At 45.2% G+C, this 16984-nt stretch overlaps 1 protein-coding gene across 8 annotated transcripts in view; it reads left to right on the top strand.

Annotated features, from left to right (window-relative positions):
- CAMTA1 (calmodulin binding transcription activator 1) overlaps window positions 1-16984 on the top strand; it is a 235568-nt gene that overhangs the window by 72631 nt on the left and 145953 nt on the right. For all 8 annotated transcript variants that reach the window (XM_033079399.2, XM_033079396.2, XM_042779950.1 and 5 more), the window contains one exon: window positions 8940-9075. In XM_033079399.2, coding sequence (XP_032935290.1) covers window positions 8940-9075 — 136 coding nt within the window. The remainder of the gene's footprint in view (window positions 1-8939; window positions 9076-16984) is intronic.

Below are 16984 nucleotides of genomic sequence, written 5' to 3'. Positions count from 1 at the left end.
TATCAAAAGTTGGTTTAGGCTAAATTAATCTGAAAATGTGTAATTTCATCTGAACTGAAAATACTGGAATGTAATTAGATTCCAAAGTAGGATGAGCTGAGAGGGTGTAAGAAAAGATAAGCATCAGAGTGAGACAATAATTGAGTTTGTATTGTAAACACATTCCTGTAGGAATTTGGGATTTTTAAGCTGCTTCAAATTTTAAGTCGAGAGTACTTAACAGCTTGGGCATGTTTTGGAGAAGTGGTTGACTGCTTTTATATTTGTCTGTGTTCTTTGTTTGCAGGATTTTCTATATTTGGGGTTAATTTTCTCTTATCAACTCCGAGTTTATTAATAAGTTTGAAGGGGAATAAGGCTTAAAATTAGAAAATGTGTACTTTCATGTGAAGCTGGTTGTTTTGTGGACTCATGTTTTTCATCTAATTTTCCCTAAAAATTGAATCTTTAATATATACAATTGATAAATTGGGTTAGTACCATTAAACCACTGGTAATTCTGAAGTGCCTCACATGAAATACTGAAGGAAAATATGTTGTCTTTGTTCTGTGTACAAGTGACTTGCTCAGTCTGTCAGGTAGGAATGAGCCAGGTCAGGTCATGCTGTGCCATTCTCCTGTCACTAATGGCAGTTGTGGCAGTGTGTGAAGGAGAGCTCATGGCTGGGATGAGTGGGGTATTGCATTATCATCTAAATAAAGCTGTGAACACTGATTTCAACACTAATCAGCGCAATACCTGCTTGTCAGGGTGTTTGAAAACCACTACAGTCGGTGGTTTGAGACTCTTTTCTCTGGTGCCAGCACCTATGTAGTGAGTGTTGGATGAGGGATGGAAAAAATGGGAGCAGCCACGATCTCAGCTTGATCCAGGCCCCAAATGCTGTGGGGAAGGGAGGTGATCAATGTGCCTCTTCAGTGCCTCTTTGGTGATACTGCTCAGCCTTCTCTGTGCCTTATGTTATGGAGTTGGGTGGTTTTTTGCAAAAAAGTTTTTTGCAGAAAAAATGCAGACAGGTTTTCTTCTTATTGACTAAAAATACCCTTAATTCTGAAAAATTACTTTGCGGATCTTCATATTTCACAGACTATAACTAGATTACTACCTTTTACTGGAATACTTTGTGTTAATGAAGACCGATTGGAATTACATAATAGATTTCCTCTAAAGAAGGCATTATGTGGTTATTTTTTACTGTCTGGCATTCTAGTTAATTGCCTTGTCATCATTAATTGATGGGACTAAATTGATATAAATAAACAGATTATATTTGTGAGGTTCATTTGAAAGAGAGGAAGGGCTGAGAACAGGCTGCTGCGGGGCATTCCAGCACCTGCCTCCTTGGTGACTGTTAAAGAGAGCTCAGGCTTGGTCAGTGCCACACTTATAAACCCATTTGGAGGATGCACAGTGAGCTCTGCCCTCCTGCTCTGGGAGCTCACTTTGCCTGGACAGGGTTGGTGTTGCCCCATCTTAAAACTGACCTCAACAGCTGGCTCAGTCCTAAGCTTCAGCCCTACAAAGAGCTGATGGGCCTGGCTCTGGGCTTAGGAGAGGCAGCCCAATTAGCCCAACTTCTGGGACAGTTTGAGCATCTCTGGTTTCCAGGTTAATCCAGATTTATGTACACAGTTACCATTAATCAGGAATTAACAATCTCAACAATCGATGGAGTCCAAGGCAAATCAGCATTTTAAATTCAATTGCAATATTGCAAACTATGCTTTTGCCTGGACAGAGCAAGCTGGTGGTGGCTGTTGAGCAGCACTGTGTCCCCTCTCCAGCCCTTTCCATAGTGCTCTGCCCATCTTCTGTTGGACCTGGCTGTGCTGATGGGAGCAGATGTGTTAATGGACCACAGCTGGGGAGTTGCTCCCTCCCATACCAGCATCACCAGTTCCTCCAGTCTTCACTGTTTCACTGCCTGCAGTGTTGGAAGTTCATCAGCTATTGAACTGCGTTTACAATTTGAAGTGGTTCTCAATTAAAATTTATAATTAATTTATTATTATTCAATTTTCAAATATTTACAGATTTTTATAGTGTCTCAAGTCATGAGTCAGGCTGCATGCTGCTAGCAGAGGGAGAACCTTTTTTCTTCCTCTGACCTCTGCTCTCCTCCCATCCCCAGTGAGATTTTTCCCAATTACCAGCAAAGCCTACGTGGCTCCCACCAGCTCTGTGCAGGTGACACCTGCTAGAGGCCAAGGACGTGGTTCAGGTGCATCCTGGCAAATTTCCCTGGTATGTGATGCTTTGGACAAAACCTTTTTGTACCAAAAAGGTTCAGCCCTACTTCAACACAGTTGTGGACAAAACCCTGTTAGCCTGGAGCTGGTGGTTGTTACAAATTGGACAGGAAGTAAGTTAACTAAAAAAAATAGAATTTTTCTTCCATTTTCTTCCTTCCCCATAGGAATGCAGCAGTGTTTGCACACACGTGTGTTGCTGCTGTGCTGAGAGGTGACCATGTTCAGAACTGAAGTACCACCCGCAGGAGGAGGCCATCTCCAAATAAGTATTTTAAAAGTTAATTGGAGCCCTTGGTCCTTGCCATAACAATCTGTGTCCATGGAGAGAGTAATTGATAAGGCAGAATGGCTGCTGGCACCCAGGGGCTGGAGCCCTTTGGTCTGTGTGAGCACAGAGAGGGAATGGGGCTCTCCTCCGTGCACCAGTGGAGATGGTGGTGATTAATCTGAAAATACTTTAAAGCATTCATCAGTTGTAAGAATTAATTCCCAATAAATCAAATGGTATCCCCTTGGGAGTAGGGAAGAGAAATAAATGAAGGCTAAAGAAATTGATAAAAATCTTTGAGCAATAAAGAGATGAATGCCAGTTCTTTAAAAATTATATTTAAATGAACAAAGTTGATTTAACTGGCTTTTTTCATACCTTGTACTAAGATTTAGTTCTACAGCATGACATTATATCAAGAAATAATTTGCAGAAAGACTTTTTAGCATTTCATGTGCATTCCACTTAATGGCAATTTTAATATTCCATCTTTGGCCCTACATCGTTACGAGGAGGCTTCAATTGCTCAGTGTGCTGAGGAGTTCATAAAGATTGTTTCTAATTTCTTTTTCAAGTCTTTTACAGAGTTCAGAGCCATCAACACGTGAATTATCATGTTGCTGAGTAAAATGTGTGGAAAACTTGAACTAAATATGCAGGGACAGTGCTGTTTCTGGAAGGATCTTCCTGCCTAGGGAGGTCCAGACAAGTGCTGAACTGAGTTCTGACCTGCTATTCACTGGGAGAGCAGAGCTCACCCACCTGGTTGTGCTTACAGTGACATATCTACTTCATTTTTAACCTGGCTTTTGGTGGGGTTTTTTGGGTATTTTTTTTTAAATTGGCTCTAAAAAGAAAATTATATTGGTGAAATTCATCAGACTGAGTCACCATGATGGGCTGTGTGAGTCTTCTGTGGAGTTTACACTTTGGGGCCAGCTGCAATACTCTTAAACATGAATGGCAGCAGAGTAAATGGCTACTGAGAAGGCAGATCCTGCTGTTAGTTGTATCACTCTTAGTGCTGGTAGCACTGTTACCTATTTTGTAGTTGTGTCAAGAGCAAGGACACAGAGCAAAGACATTTATTTCTGACAAATTGATGAGTACAGCTCTTAGCACAGAAGGAGTGGTGATGGTCAGAGTTGTTGTGCTGAGGTGCCTGGAGCTGTCCTGTTGCTCTTGGCCTCTGCAGCCTGACAGGGACACCCATGGGGACACGGGCAAGGCTCTGCTTCCATGTCACTCACAGTGAAGCTGCTGTGCTTGGCACCTGCCTGCATTGTGCTGCAGGACATCACTGCTGGGAGGGTCCTGCCTCCATCAACAGAGCCCCAGATGTTCCAGGGATTAACTCCTGTACCAAACACCATGCAGAGTATCTTCACTATGTGTTTTTGTGGCACATCCTGATCACTCCTTAAAAAGCCCCAAGGAGCTGCTTTGGGGAAGGACTTGTCCATGGGTATCCCAGCCCACACCAAGGAGATGCCCAGCAGCTATGTAGTGGTCTGCAGCTTGTGTTGCAGCCATCAGCATTTATCCTGATCTTGCAGAAGGGCTTTCCTTGGCAGCCCTGTACAATGGCATAAAAGCCAACTTGGCACTGGCATGGCTCGTTCAGTCCTGTTTGTTGGAGCTGCAGGTAATTACTTCCATACTTAATGAATCACATTACTTTTATTGATGAACATGGAGGCTACATGCTGGAAAGAGGAGGTAAGGATTAAGTTTTATGGCCTACTGCTGCTATGAGAAGGAGCATCTAGACACCAATTAACGCCCCCTTGATGGGATTAGCCACTGTGTTAAACCACAGCTCTGGATAAAATTGCTAAGTCTATGACTTTAGACTTTTAACTTCTTAAATATTGTAGATATGAAGGAAGTTCACTTACATCTTAAATGCAAATGATATTTAATTCTAGATACAAAAAACTTGCAGCGTATTTACATTTCCTTGTGATTTATACCTCCTCCTATATGGCTATGAAAACTTATCTGAAGTCTATTTCATCCCTGCAGAGTTCAAAGATCAGACAAATTTCAAACACATAATCTGTGATTCCTTCATTTGCTGTGCCAATAATCCCAATTTGCAGTGAAGAGAGCAGAGGTTGTAACAGCAGCAGCCTCTCCCCATGAGATGCAATGGCTTTACAGCAGTTATGGTGAAGCCTGAACATTTACATTAAGTTCTTGAGGGGCTTTTCCTTGTTTTTTGGTCCCACTGGTGCAGGCTGGGCACATGCTGGGATTTCTTTCAGGGCAGGTGTGAATCATTGCCTGAGGGTCAAAGCCAAGTATTTATCTAGAAGGGGGAAAAAAAGTGTTTGTCAAACAAATTTTTGTGTGATCTGCCAGTGTTACAGCTATGATGCACAAAGTCCCCACAGTCTTAAAAGCATTTGCCCATGTAAATATAATTTTAAAGCTTTCTGTTAGTATGGAAGAGATCTACCTGTTACAGCATCCTCCAGGTGCATCCCTGGGGTGGTGGGGTGATGCTCTTGAGGCAAGGGTTATGGCTTTGCCTTGGTCTTGGGTGCCTCCATCCTTAATGAGTCTGGGTGACCTCCTAAGCCAACAGTGAGTGTCCAGGTATCTTCATAGCCAGGGGCAGGTGAGATGTCAAGGGCTGCAGCTGCTTGAGATTCCTCTTTCAGTTTTCCATTTGGGCTTTAATCTTCTGATAAGCCACAGGTGCAGTGGGGGGAAATGTCAAGGTAAATGAAGACTTCAAGAGCAGCATTCCTCCAGGGAGAAATAACTTCAGTCATCAGATATTTTTCTTGGGCAGAAGCAAGAAATGAGAGGTGAGGTGTTTCTGAGAGCATGGTGTCAGCCAGGAAGCACTCCTGACTGACAGTCCTTGTCCATCACTGCTGCAGTGCAGAAAAGAAGGAAATAGATGGTTACTTGGAGTTGATCACCTGCAGTGTTTGCTAACCCCAGAGCTCTGCCTGCTCTGCTGCATGGCAGGGCATTAGCTGGGTGGGAGGCACCTTGTCACACTCGCTCTTGGCACTTCTCCCCATTCCTAAACTGGCCTGGATGAAGACAGGTTCAAGAACTTGGGCTTCTTTGCATTCCTAAGGAAATAAGAACAAGGATTCAGTGCAGTATTTTCTTGAAAGGCTGTCTCTTTTCATGGCTTCCTCCAGGACTTCAGCTTTTCCCAGCCACTTTCTGCATCAGTAGGTTGCTCCTTTGGGAAAGCGGAAGTTAATTTCTCATTATTATCATGCATAGATGCAGAAGAAGATGGAAAATAGTCCCCTCCTGTTTTCCCTTGGCTCCATGATAACTTCATAGCCAGAGAAAATATCATGCAGATGAAAAATAGCATCATCCAGGCTGTTTGCAGGAGCCATTTCTCAGTGTGCTGGGTGGCAGGGATGGAGGGGACTTGTCTCAGGCACTGGAGCAGCTTCTGCTCGTGCCCTGGTGAGGGTCTGGTGTGTGGTACCTCTGCTTTATGGCAGCTGCATTAAACATCCATATTTAAATATCCTCCTTGGTTTGGAACTAGAATGAATGCAGATGACATAATAAAAAATAACTCTTAGAGCCATGTACCTTCTCAAGGAGTGGTTCTGGCTGATCTTGCTCTGTTATCTTGAAAAAGAGAATTTTTTTGGATTTGCAATATTTGCAATTCTCTTTTGGCACCCCCAGCTCCTGAGGCAGTAAAACGTAGTTTTCATTAACTGATATGTCTGACATTTACCACATCTCGATGTGACAATTTAGAGGGAACTGGTTAAACTGAACAGCATTTTTAATATTGAAGTAATGTGATTAGGGGGAAATCTCTGTCCTTCAGGCCAGAGGGACCTAAATTGGAGCACTAATGGAGAGGCAGATAGGAAGCATCAATTGACAAAAATATCCTAACCTTAATTTGCTTTTTGTTTATTCCCTCTTTGCATCTGGTTCCTGTTAACAAGAAGTAGGTTTACATTCCTATGACCTAGGCGAGGGACTTAATCCAAAAGAAACAAAATCCACTCAGAGCAGGACTTAGACCAGAGGTCAGTATGCACAGCTGAGTTGGGTGTCAAATCCAAAATGCCATCTCTGGAAAATCTTCCCTGGAAATCCCATTTCCTCTGTTCCTCCTCTCTGTGCCTTACTGAGGGAAACTGGTTTATCCAGTGCCTGGATCACTCCTGAGCACTGCCAGGAGCCCTGGGTCACCTCAATCTCCAGGCAGGTTCCCAGACCCATCAGCTGCAGGGGATGATTGTTCATGTTAAAAATAAGTAGGAAAATAGAATTTAGGATCTTCTTCCTGGCTGTAGCAGGAACAATTTGGGCGAAAGCAGCTCTTAGGATGTTGTGGCAATTTGTGAGAGCCTTGGTGGTGGATAGAAGGGTGAGAGGGAGGAAAGCATCCCAGATCTCATCAATACTTGAGACAAAAGGCTTTCTGCTTTGCAATTATTCTTCCTGTCCTTCCCCCTCCTTCCCTCAGACCACAGACAAGAAACCAAAACAGAGATTAGCAGCTTTTAAATGCCACAGTCTCCTAAAGGAGAGGAAATCCAGAGCTGATCAAGAATTGTAGCCTGTGCTCAGGCTTGTGACTTTGTCCCTCTCTTCTGCAAAGGGAAAAAGGAAATCCCCAAATTCAGGCTGAGTGGCAAAACCCCCAGAGGTTTGGGCTGGCGTCTCATCTGTCACATGCCCTGGGAATCCCCGGCAGGGCTCGCCTGCTGCATCTTCCCACACCATCACTTGTCTGCTCAGGGCTATGTCTGAGTGCTGAGGGATGAGCAGGGCAGAGCTTTCCTCTCTCCTTTCTTACAGCGGGTGAAATACAGCAGCAGCGTAGATCAGGTTAAAATTGAGTCTCATCTCATGAAGTTATCTTTAAAAACCAGCTGCTTTCTGTGAGCCTTAAAGCAGCTCGATACACTCTTATCAAAATCGAAAACCGCTCCGCAGATCCTTAAGAGATTTTGTTTCATTGGGCTCTATTTTCTATAAATCTCGTTAACTGCTTTGCCAGTGCCCTCTCACTGTGTTCCCTTTTTGTTGCAGAAGTAAACCAACAAACTTGGCTCCAGCCCTGCAGAGCAGCAGCGAGGCTGCCGAGCTCAGCTCTGCCCTGCCTGTGCCCACGTGGCACTGGGGGCGAGGGAAGCAGGATTTCCCTGGCATCAGAACCCTCCAGGTCCTTTGTGTTTTGTGTTTTGGGAAGAGCCATGTGTGTCAGTGCAGAGGCATCAGGCAGGAGATCAGCTTGTACTGGCTTTTCATGGCCTATCCTGACCATGGGACACAGACTGACGGTGCCTGGAGGATCTCTGGTGGTGTGAGAAGAGTTTGAGCTGACACATGCAGTGACTGGGGGTTTACAGAATAAATATTGAAATGAGATAGATGATACCTCCACTGAATTAATGCACTATCTACAGTGCTGTCAAACACAAACTGTGGCTGTGCTGACACCCAAGTGTTTATTTTCAGGGTGATGTGTAAGAGGAAGAGAGGAGGAGCAGCCTCCCCGAGCCCTTGGGTCCAGGCTGCTGGGACCTGGGGGATAGGAGGAGGTGTAGTTTGGGAGGATGGGCCATGGGTTTCTGGCCACAAGCAATAAATATTTGTGTGTATGTGGAAAAAATGCTCACTGCCTCCCAGGTTGGAGGGTATTTGTTGTTTCTCAGTGTTACAACAGGCTTGCTTTGGTTGTGATTTGCCTTAGCAAACAGCTAAATGTCTCTACACCCATACTACACTGGCTCCTGTCTGCTGGGCATCACCATGCTTTAAGGACATTTCAAATTGCCATCGTAGTTTTTGAGTGGAAAAAGTTTTCCTGTGTCTTTGAAGTTGAGAAGGTGCTCAGAAGGCAGCAGTTTACTCCCTGTCTAGCACTGATCTAAGCAGAACAGTGAAACCAATGTATAAGCTTGTGCTTTTATCCTTCCCTGTTTTGTTTTTTTTGCTTGCTTGTTTATTATCACTTTAAGCCACTATCCATGTCCTGGTGCAGCCTTAGAGGTGGTTGGAATCTCATTCTACTGATGTGTTAGCAAGGGAGAGAAATTGTAATTAAATAACAACAATCCTTTTTCCCCTTAAATTTTCTGTTTTTCTAATTTTCAGCATGTAGCAGTCAAAATACATCCATGAAAATGCTGGCTATTTCATCAGACTTTCCTTTTTTTTTTCTTTAACCTATCACTGGCACTTCCTGCATTAGGTACAAGATCTTCACAGAAGAGTTTGCAGATTGCAGACATCACTTCAGCCAAGTAACAGCAGCAAAAGGGGACCATTTATTTAACACCAAATCCTGACTCTTGCTTTTCTGTGGAGCCTTTTGCTGGTCTGTGGGACCTTGTTCCACAGACACTTTCAGTCTGGCTTTTGTTGCTTTATGTAACCCAAACCTGTTTCTTGCTTTTAGACCACAGAATGGTTCTATGATCCTGTACAACAGAAAGAAAGTGAAATACAGGAAAGATGGATATTGCTGGAAAAAAAGGAAAGATGGGAAGACCACCAGAGAGGATCACATGAAACTGAAGGTGCAAGGAGTGGAGGTAGGAGCATGGTGGGGGTGGCTGTGGGCTGTGCTGGGCTGGGAGGTGACAGCTCCCCAAGACACCTCAACCCAACAAAGTCTGTCCACACCTTCAGAAAAACACTCCTATTTGCTGAATTCCATCTGCTCCCTGCTCCCCCTGGCCTGGGTCTTAATTGTTGGCTGGAGTTAAACCACAGCTCGCCCCACCCCAGAAATACACTTGTTCTTTATGACTCCTTTGAGCAAGCTGTGAGTACAGCTTCAGCATCCACCTGTGTGGGCTGGCTGGGCTGTGTGACTGTAGAGTGTCTCCACACTGAGCATCTTCTTGGAGACTCTGTGGCTTATTTAACAGGCACTGCCCAAGAGCAACCTGACACCTCAGGGTGGGCTGCACAGTGCTCTGTAACCATGGTAGCTGGAATGGGTTCAGTTTGATTCTCACAAATCTCAGCCAGGTTTTGGTAGCAATTGCTGTAATTTCTGTGTGCTGATGGAGTGTTGGTCTTGCAGTATGTAGGAGTAGAGTTTCTGTCGAATTTGGCCCAGAATACATGTGTGTTTTGGGAGAACCTTTGCTCTGCTGATGGTATTCAGCTGCTCAGACACATTCATGCAAGTGATTTCACCTGAGGCATTATTTCTGGAATAAGCCTGTTTGTTAAAAATATGTCGTTGTTTGACACCACTTTTCTTTCTTAACCTCCACCTGCATGAGGAGAGAGCAGTTTTGATTACTCTGGTCACTTCTGATGTTAAAGGTTTGCACAGGTGTGGATAACAAGTGCATTTATCCAAGTTCTATATTTATTAAATGGCAATTACTTGATCTGGTAGCAGAAGCCCACTCACAGAGCTGTGACCAGCTCATTCCTAAGGCAGCAGGGCTGTATTTCCAACACTGGATACCTAACTGAGGGCCAGAGTGGTCCAAAGCTATTGAAATGTTTAATTGCAGTGTTCAGCTGTGTTATTTTGGCCAAGGAACGTGAGGCTGCCGGGTGTGTGTTTGTGTAGGCTGGGTTGATTTTACAGCTGACAGCCTGTGAGCCTGGCCAGGGTTGGGGTAATTGGGGTGTCCATGACAGGCAGAGCTTCACCTGTGTCTCCAGGCCTGTCTGGCAGCTGCCAGGCTGGACTTTGGGCTAAGCTGAGCTTTCCAGCTTCACCCCAGGCCTGCCTTGGCAGATGCTTTGCAAGGCATGAACCTTCCTCCTGTTGGGGTGATGGGCACCCTGTGCTCCCCACATGCTGCTGGTGGCTGACACTCCCCCAGCATCCCCAAAGTCAGTGCCAGCACTGGGAAGGGGAGGAGTGCCCAGAATTCTTCTAGTGCTCCAGCTTCCTCCTAGCCCATTTGTCATTCTTACATTCTGTCTGCTCTAATGAGGTTTTGGGGTTTAAAATAGTATTAAATGGATTGCATTATATTACACCAGAGAGGCATAACTTTGTTCCATAATTTTTACATCCAATAACAATGTTTTATTATGACAAGCACACAAAAAAAGTCATCATCACAGAAATGCTGCCTTGTTTTTGTTTTGGGTTTGCAGAATGTGATGCAGAACACCAGACCCTGTGCTGTCCCTTTACCTCTAGTAAGAGATTGTTGATGACCTTTGGCTGCCACATGAGCACATGAGAAAATAAATGGGACTTTCTTGGGGTTATTCCAAAGCTGGAGTTATCTAGCCCTTTAATGCCTGACTGCATGAATGTAGTGGTGATCATGTTCAGCTCAAAGAGCCCTGCACTGAACCCATTAATTTCTGTTTTACTGAAGTGTGGCTCCTGGAAAGTAACAAATACAGATGGGCACATCGTGGGAGCTGGAGGCTTTCAGGGTTTCTCCTTGTGGCTGATCACATTCACCACTCAGGAAAATAAGTGTTAAACCATTTGCTTTGTGATTTGGATGTACCAGGGTTTAGCCATTCATTCCTACATAGTTCTCCAGCTTGAGAGCCCTTTAGTATCTGATTTTCTGTCTTCAAGAAGGTACTTGCACCCTCTCATCCACAGGCAGCACCTGGGTGGTCACTGCAGTCTCTGTTCTGCACCTGCAGGAGAAGTCTGTTTTCTTCACTTCCAGGTGTTTCTTGGGCAGAATGATGTAGTTTTAACCTTGTTAATTAATTACTCAATCAGTGCACCATGGTACTTCACAGACAGTGTTTTGGGTTTAGGTTTCTGATACCATTCTAAAAGGAAGCAATGTTCTCCACTTGGACACGTAGGCAGCAGATTTAAAATAACAAAAAAAAAGCTTTTTTCAAATTTGGAGTGATACCGTAGTTAGCTGCATTAGGGTTTAACAGGGCATGAAATAACTGTCTGCCTTGTGGCACTGCCAGATCATCTCAGCGACTCTTGCAGCCAGAAGATAAATAGGGATCATTGTCGCACTGATGGAAAAGTACTTGCAGAGCCGACAGCCAAGAGCATCAATAGCATCCAAACATTGCTCTGGAAATGGCAGCTTGGAGGCAGGGAGGAGGAACATGCTGGCCTGTGAAACTACTGACCAGCCAGTTCTGAACAGGGATTTGTATTAGAGGATTTAATTATTAATTCCTTCCCAAGTGTTGTCAATGTGATGGCACCTTCGTCCAAGTTTTGGGTAAATAGAAAAATACATTTTGAAACAAAAAGTCTACATCAGATCCTGAGGGATTTTGAAGTCTATCAGAACCATACAGAAGAATTTGGTGAGTATGGATGAAGCAGCTAAAGCAAATTTAGGACAAAAATAAGGAATAAACTAATTTAACTAGGAGTACACTCATTTAAATAAATATGGATTAGGAGGAATAAACTACTTAACCAAGCGGATGTTAAATGAAAATGTCCTGAAATCCTCAAGCTGTTGCCTTGGTTAGCATTGCTGTGCAGGAGGGGTTTGGGTATTACTTGGTTAATCTGATCACAGTCCTGTTAGAAAAGGCTGGATAAACCAGAAAGGAGAAGTTAATTTGGCCTTTCCCTTAATACACCTCTTTGTGCAATTCTTTGTGGACTCTCCGGTCTGTGATCCTTTTTAAAATTCTAATTAATTAGGATCCCTGGTGATGTGTTCCTAATCAATTCACATAATTAAAAATTTTAACTAATAAATAATAGTAAGGGGAGTGTTGGAATAGCTTTGCCATGATTTTGGATGGAGCTGCTCCACGTTGCAAGCTTCTGGCTCAGCAGATACGATTCTGCCTTTTCTTGTGTGTGAACTTTTCCAGGAGAGTGTAACTGTGCCTTCACGTGAATTTGTAGTAAACTGCTGCTAAAATTAAAACGAGGTCATGTTTTTGTAGTGAATTTCCTTCTTGTCATCTGTGTTTTGGAAGGTTGACACTGATCCTGCTGCTCTTCTTCCTGTGTTGAGGATATTTTAGTCTCTCCAAGCCCCAGTGCCTGAGAAGTGGCTATGGAGAAGGGCTGTCCCAAGGCTGGGGCAGAGCTGTGCCCCTAGTCCCACTCCAAGCACCAGAGCTTCTGTATGTGAGATACCTTGGTCTCTTGAAGATTGGGTGTTTGTTACCTTTGTACAATATGATAATCTTTATGAATTCCTTAAAAAAAACCCCAAAAAACCCCCAAAAAAGTAAAACTTGCTTTCAGTCTTATTAAGAGAGAAACCCCCTTGTGGAGATGGAGATGCGAAGTATCAATTTTGTATGCAGGACTTGTATTTAATTAATATCATAACAGTCCCTTAACACTATTGCAGATTAGTCCATGAGGACAGGAATGAAAATTTAAGATTATTCAATTACTGCATAAACCCTGGGACATCACCATCAAAACTTCACACAGGTTTCCATAGCATTTAGGTTTTGGCAGCGTCCCTGGGTCACCAGAGTGGGGATGGCATCAGTGCAGCCTGGGGCTGGGGGCACCTGTGAAGGACCAGACCTTTTGCTTTTGAGAAATGACCAAATGGGCTCCTCTGCATCGTGCCAAATAGCCCACCACAGAATATTGAACTGCAGAGTGGTTTTACATCTCTCTATTCCGTTATCATGGGTGAAATCTCCTCGGTTGTCACAGGAGGGTGACAGCAGCCTTGCAGGTGGCACGTTGGAGCAGCCCTAATCTGGAGAGTGATTCCTTGGGCAGCCTAAGCCAATTCGCTCCAATTCACTTTAATTTACATGGGCTTTGCTCGCCCTCAGAGGTGAGCTGTGTAGCTGGCAGACTAATTAGGATCACATTGTTCAGTCAGTCTGTTTAATGTATTTCAAAGAAACACTCTGGAATGGCTTTGGAGGAGAGAGTTTAATGTGAGAGGCTTTCTGGAAACATGACACACACGTGGGCAGACATTAAGACAAACAAGCAGCCCTGAACAAGGGAGAAGCTGCTCACTAGGAGGGGCACTTTTCTGTTCTTCATTATTGCTGCAAATAGCATTGTCCTGACACCTCTCCTGAGATCTGACTGGTCCCCTTTATAAGCAGCCTCTCTGTTAACCCCCTGTGGCACATTAGAGACCTTGGAGTCCAACAGCATCTCCCGACTTTTGCTGTGGCACACTCACCTTTGCAGTGTGCATGTTTCCACAGTGGGCACCACAGGCAGATGCTGGTGCAGAAATGTGGAGGTGTTGACTGCTCATGAGCTGTGGTTGGGATTTATTCCTGTTCCAGCTGGTGTTTATGGCACCTGGAATGCAGGATTGTGATGGCATCTTAATGATTCCTGTGTTGGAGGCAGTCCTGGGAAATGGGAGTATTGTTTTGCCATTTCTGAAGGGGAGTATGGATTATTGTTAAATCTGGAATGGATCTCGTGGGAGTCTCTTCAGAAGGGAACATAGATATCAGTAATCCTTTTGTATATCAGGGTCCTGGTGTATTCTCCTGCAGTAACATAAAGTCACAGCAAATTCTCTTGAGTTTTGGCTTCTTTTCCTAAATGCTCTATACATGTCCAGAAGATTTTTTTTTTCTTTACAAGACCCATAACATTCCTAATCCTTTAATTGTCATGGCTTATTTAACTTCATCAGTAAAAGTTTTCCTGGTATCTGAGTATCTCAAAATGAAGGTTCAGCTGAGGTCAGGGGAATGCTCTGCCTGGCAGGTGCCCCATGGGCAAGTTCTGCCCAAGTCAAGGGCAACCCCTGTCCCTGCAGTGTGTGGCAACAGGTTTGCAGCAATGCTCAGGTAATTGCTCTGTAATTGACTGCATCACTGTTTTTTTCCCTGTTTAATAAATAGCGTGAATAAAGCTGAGCCACATGTGGTAGGGTTATAATTCAAATCCCATTCACTGAAGTCTGAGCATTTTTCATTTAGGATGTAAAAAGACAGTTTCGATGTAAATGATTCCAAAAGGATCTCTGCGGACTAATGACATTAACATCAGGCTAGATTGGAATTGTTGAGTAATTGGTGCTGCAACTACACCCCGTGCTGAGGGGAGAGAGGGAACTGGGGACCTACAGTAGAGGAAATGTCTCTGCCCATGGCAGGGTGTCCTTGAGGTCCCTTCCAATCTAGACCATTCTGTGATGGGTCTGTGGGGATGCCAGATTGCAAAATCTTCTGCTAATAGGGAATCTTTCCTCTTGACTTACCTGCAGAGCAGTGCTAGACATCATACTGCTTTTTGCACCCACAAAACAAAACAGGTAAACAAAAATTTTAATAAATACATGTACATTTTTAGTCATTCTTATGAAAGAGAGCATCAGAACAAGTATACAGACACAAAACACACTTTCAGGGCCCCACACTCCTCTGAAATGTGAGGCTTCTGTCGCCTCACCGGCTGCATGGCACAAACATACATTGACATTTATATTGACTATTTCAGTTTAGAGAAATTTGAAATTAAATCTATTTTCTGCCAGCTCTGTGGGAAAATCCATTTACGAAAACAAAATCCAATAGGAGATCTAAAGATCGGTGGCCAGAAATGAAATATATTGAGAATAAAATATATGGAGATTGGATTGCTGGCTCTGTGGTCTGGGTTTAACTTGCTGGGGACTGGGATGGGAATGGAAGGATACTGGTCTATCCCTGGCTTTACAATGTAGATGAGACAGTTTACAGCAAAACAAAATAAACCTCAATGCTTTTTGGACCAGAGTTGGTGGTCAGCATTTATCTTTTTGACCACACAGTTTCTTTTTGTGCTGTATGGACAGATACAAACTCCAGATGTCTGTCCCTGGAGGTGCTGCCTGGAGAGGGGTCAGTGGGAACCGTGCTGCGAGGAGAATCCGTGCCATTCCTCATAATTTTGAGAGGTTTCCTGGTTCTGAAGGGATCCCTGTACTTGCATGGAGGATCCAGATGCTGGAGCAGCATGTGCCTTGTAATCTTGTAATTGCATTGTGGGCTGTGACGGAGATAAGGGCTTCCGTGGGAAGCGAGGAGCCTCGGTGGCTCTGCCTTCCCTGCCTGGCTTTTAGTGAGAGCCTCTTTATTTATTTATTTCACTGTGTGTTGGGCAGGAAGGCAAACCTCATTTGCTGTATTGTTGCTAATTCTGTGTGCGTCGGGGGTGCATTAAACATTTTAATTTCCTGAGTTCCTGTTGGAAAGTGGGGTATTGCTTGCCAAGGTATGCGTGGGGAGGGGGAGCAGGGAGAGCAGTCTTATTTGAAGGTGCTGGATTTCCCAAACACAGCCTGGTGTGGTCCCCAGCAGGCAACACAGACACAGAACCTGGCAAGAGGGGATTTTAGAGTGTGGACACATCTGGGATGTTTGGGTGGCCGCCCCTTTGTAGGATGTTATTTACTTCCCTCTTTTACAGCCAAGGGATAAGGATTAATTACATGGTGTTTGGACACTTTTTGGACATAAAAAGCATTAATTGCCCACTAGCACTCTGGAGTGACGTGAAAGGGAGATGAAGGGGATGATGAAGGGGAGCAGGGACGAGCTTGGCAGTGCCAGCAGCAAGGGGTTCTCTTGGTTCCCAGCCGGGATCTGACCCAGAGAGGCAGGAGCTGTGCTCCGAATCTTAATGTGTCTGCTCTAGGTCGGATTGAAGCTGCCGGGGGAAGCCCGAGTGACCCTGTTGGCAATACCAGGGATGCAGAAAGTGTCAATTACTGTACTCAGAGGAAAAAAAAACCGTTTTTCTACTCTCTGCTTGTCCTAAAACCATCTCAGACTTTGACTTACATGTAGCAGTTGCCTCGTCTTTGCAGAACAGCTTTTCCTTGGAGCGGCGGGATGATGCGTTCGTCCGCTCCGGTGTTCCCATATTTCTGCTGCCATCGCGTGGCTGCCGGGGATCAGCAGCGTGCGGGACAGAGCCCGGGGATTGCGGGGATCAGCAGCGTGCGGGACAGAGCCCGGGGATTGCGGGGATCAGCAGCGTGCGGGACAGAGCCCGGGGATTGCGGGGATCAGCAGTGTGCGGGACAGAGCCCGGGGATTGCGGGGATCAGCTCCGTGCGGGACAGAGCCCGGGGATTGCGGGGATCAGCTCCGTGCGGGACAGAGCCCGGGGATTGCGGGGATCAGCTCCATGCGGGACAGAGCCTGGGGATTGCGGGGATCAGCTCCGTGCGGGATAGAGCCCAGGGATTGCGGGGATCAGGAGGGTGCGAGACAGAGCCCACTGCCATCCCGCGGATTGCAGGGATCAGCTCCATGCGGGACAGAGCCCGGGGATTGCGGGGATCAGCTCCATGCGGGAAAGAGCCCGGGGATTGCGGGGGATCAGCAGTGTGCGGGACAGACTCCGCTGCTATCCGGTGGCACAACCCTCGGCCCGTACCCCCATCCTTTGTGCTGCCCCCCTCTCAGTGTTGTGGGGACACTCCCCCTGCAGCTGGAGTCCCTCTGTCCCCCACGGACACAGCTGGACACAGCTGGACACAGCTCCAGGCACCTCGGAGGGCTCCATGTCCGTCTCTAGCTGCAGCGCTTGGCAGAGCTGTGCTGGGTTTGGTGTTCGCC

The sequence above is a fragment of the Catharus ustulatus genome, chromosome 24 (genome assembly GCF_009819885.2).
Source record: "Catharus ustulatus isolate bCatUst1 chromosome 24, bCatUst1.pri.v2, whole genome shotgun sequence".
Taxonomy (NCBI): domain Eukaryota; kingdom Metazoa; phylum Chordata; class Aves; order Passeriformes; family Turdidae; genus Catharus; species Catharus ustulatus.
Note: the sequence above shows the minus strand (reverse complement) of the source record. Positions and strands in the feature narration are given on the sequence as shown.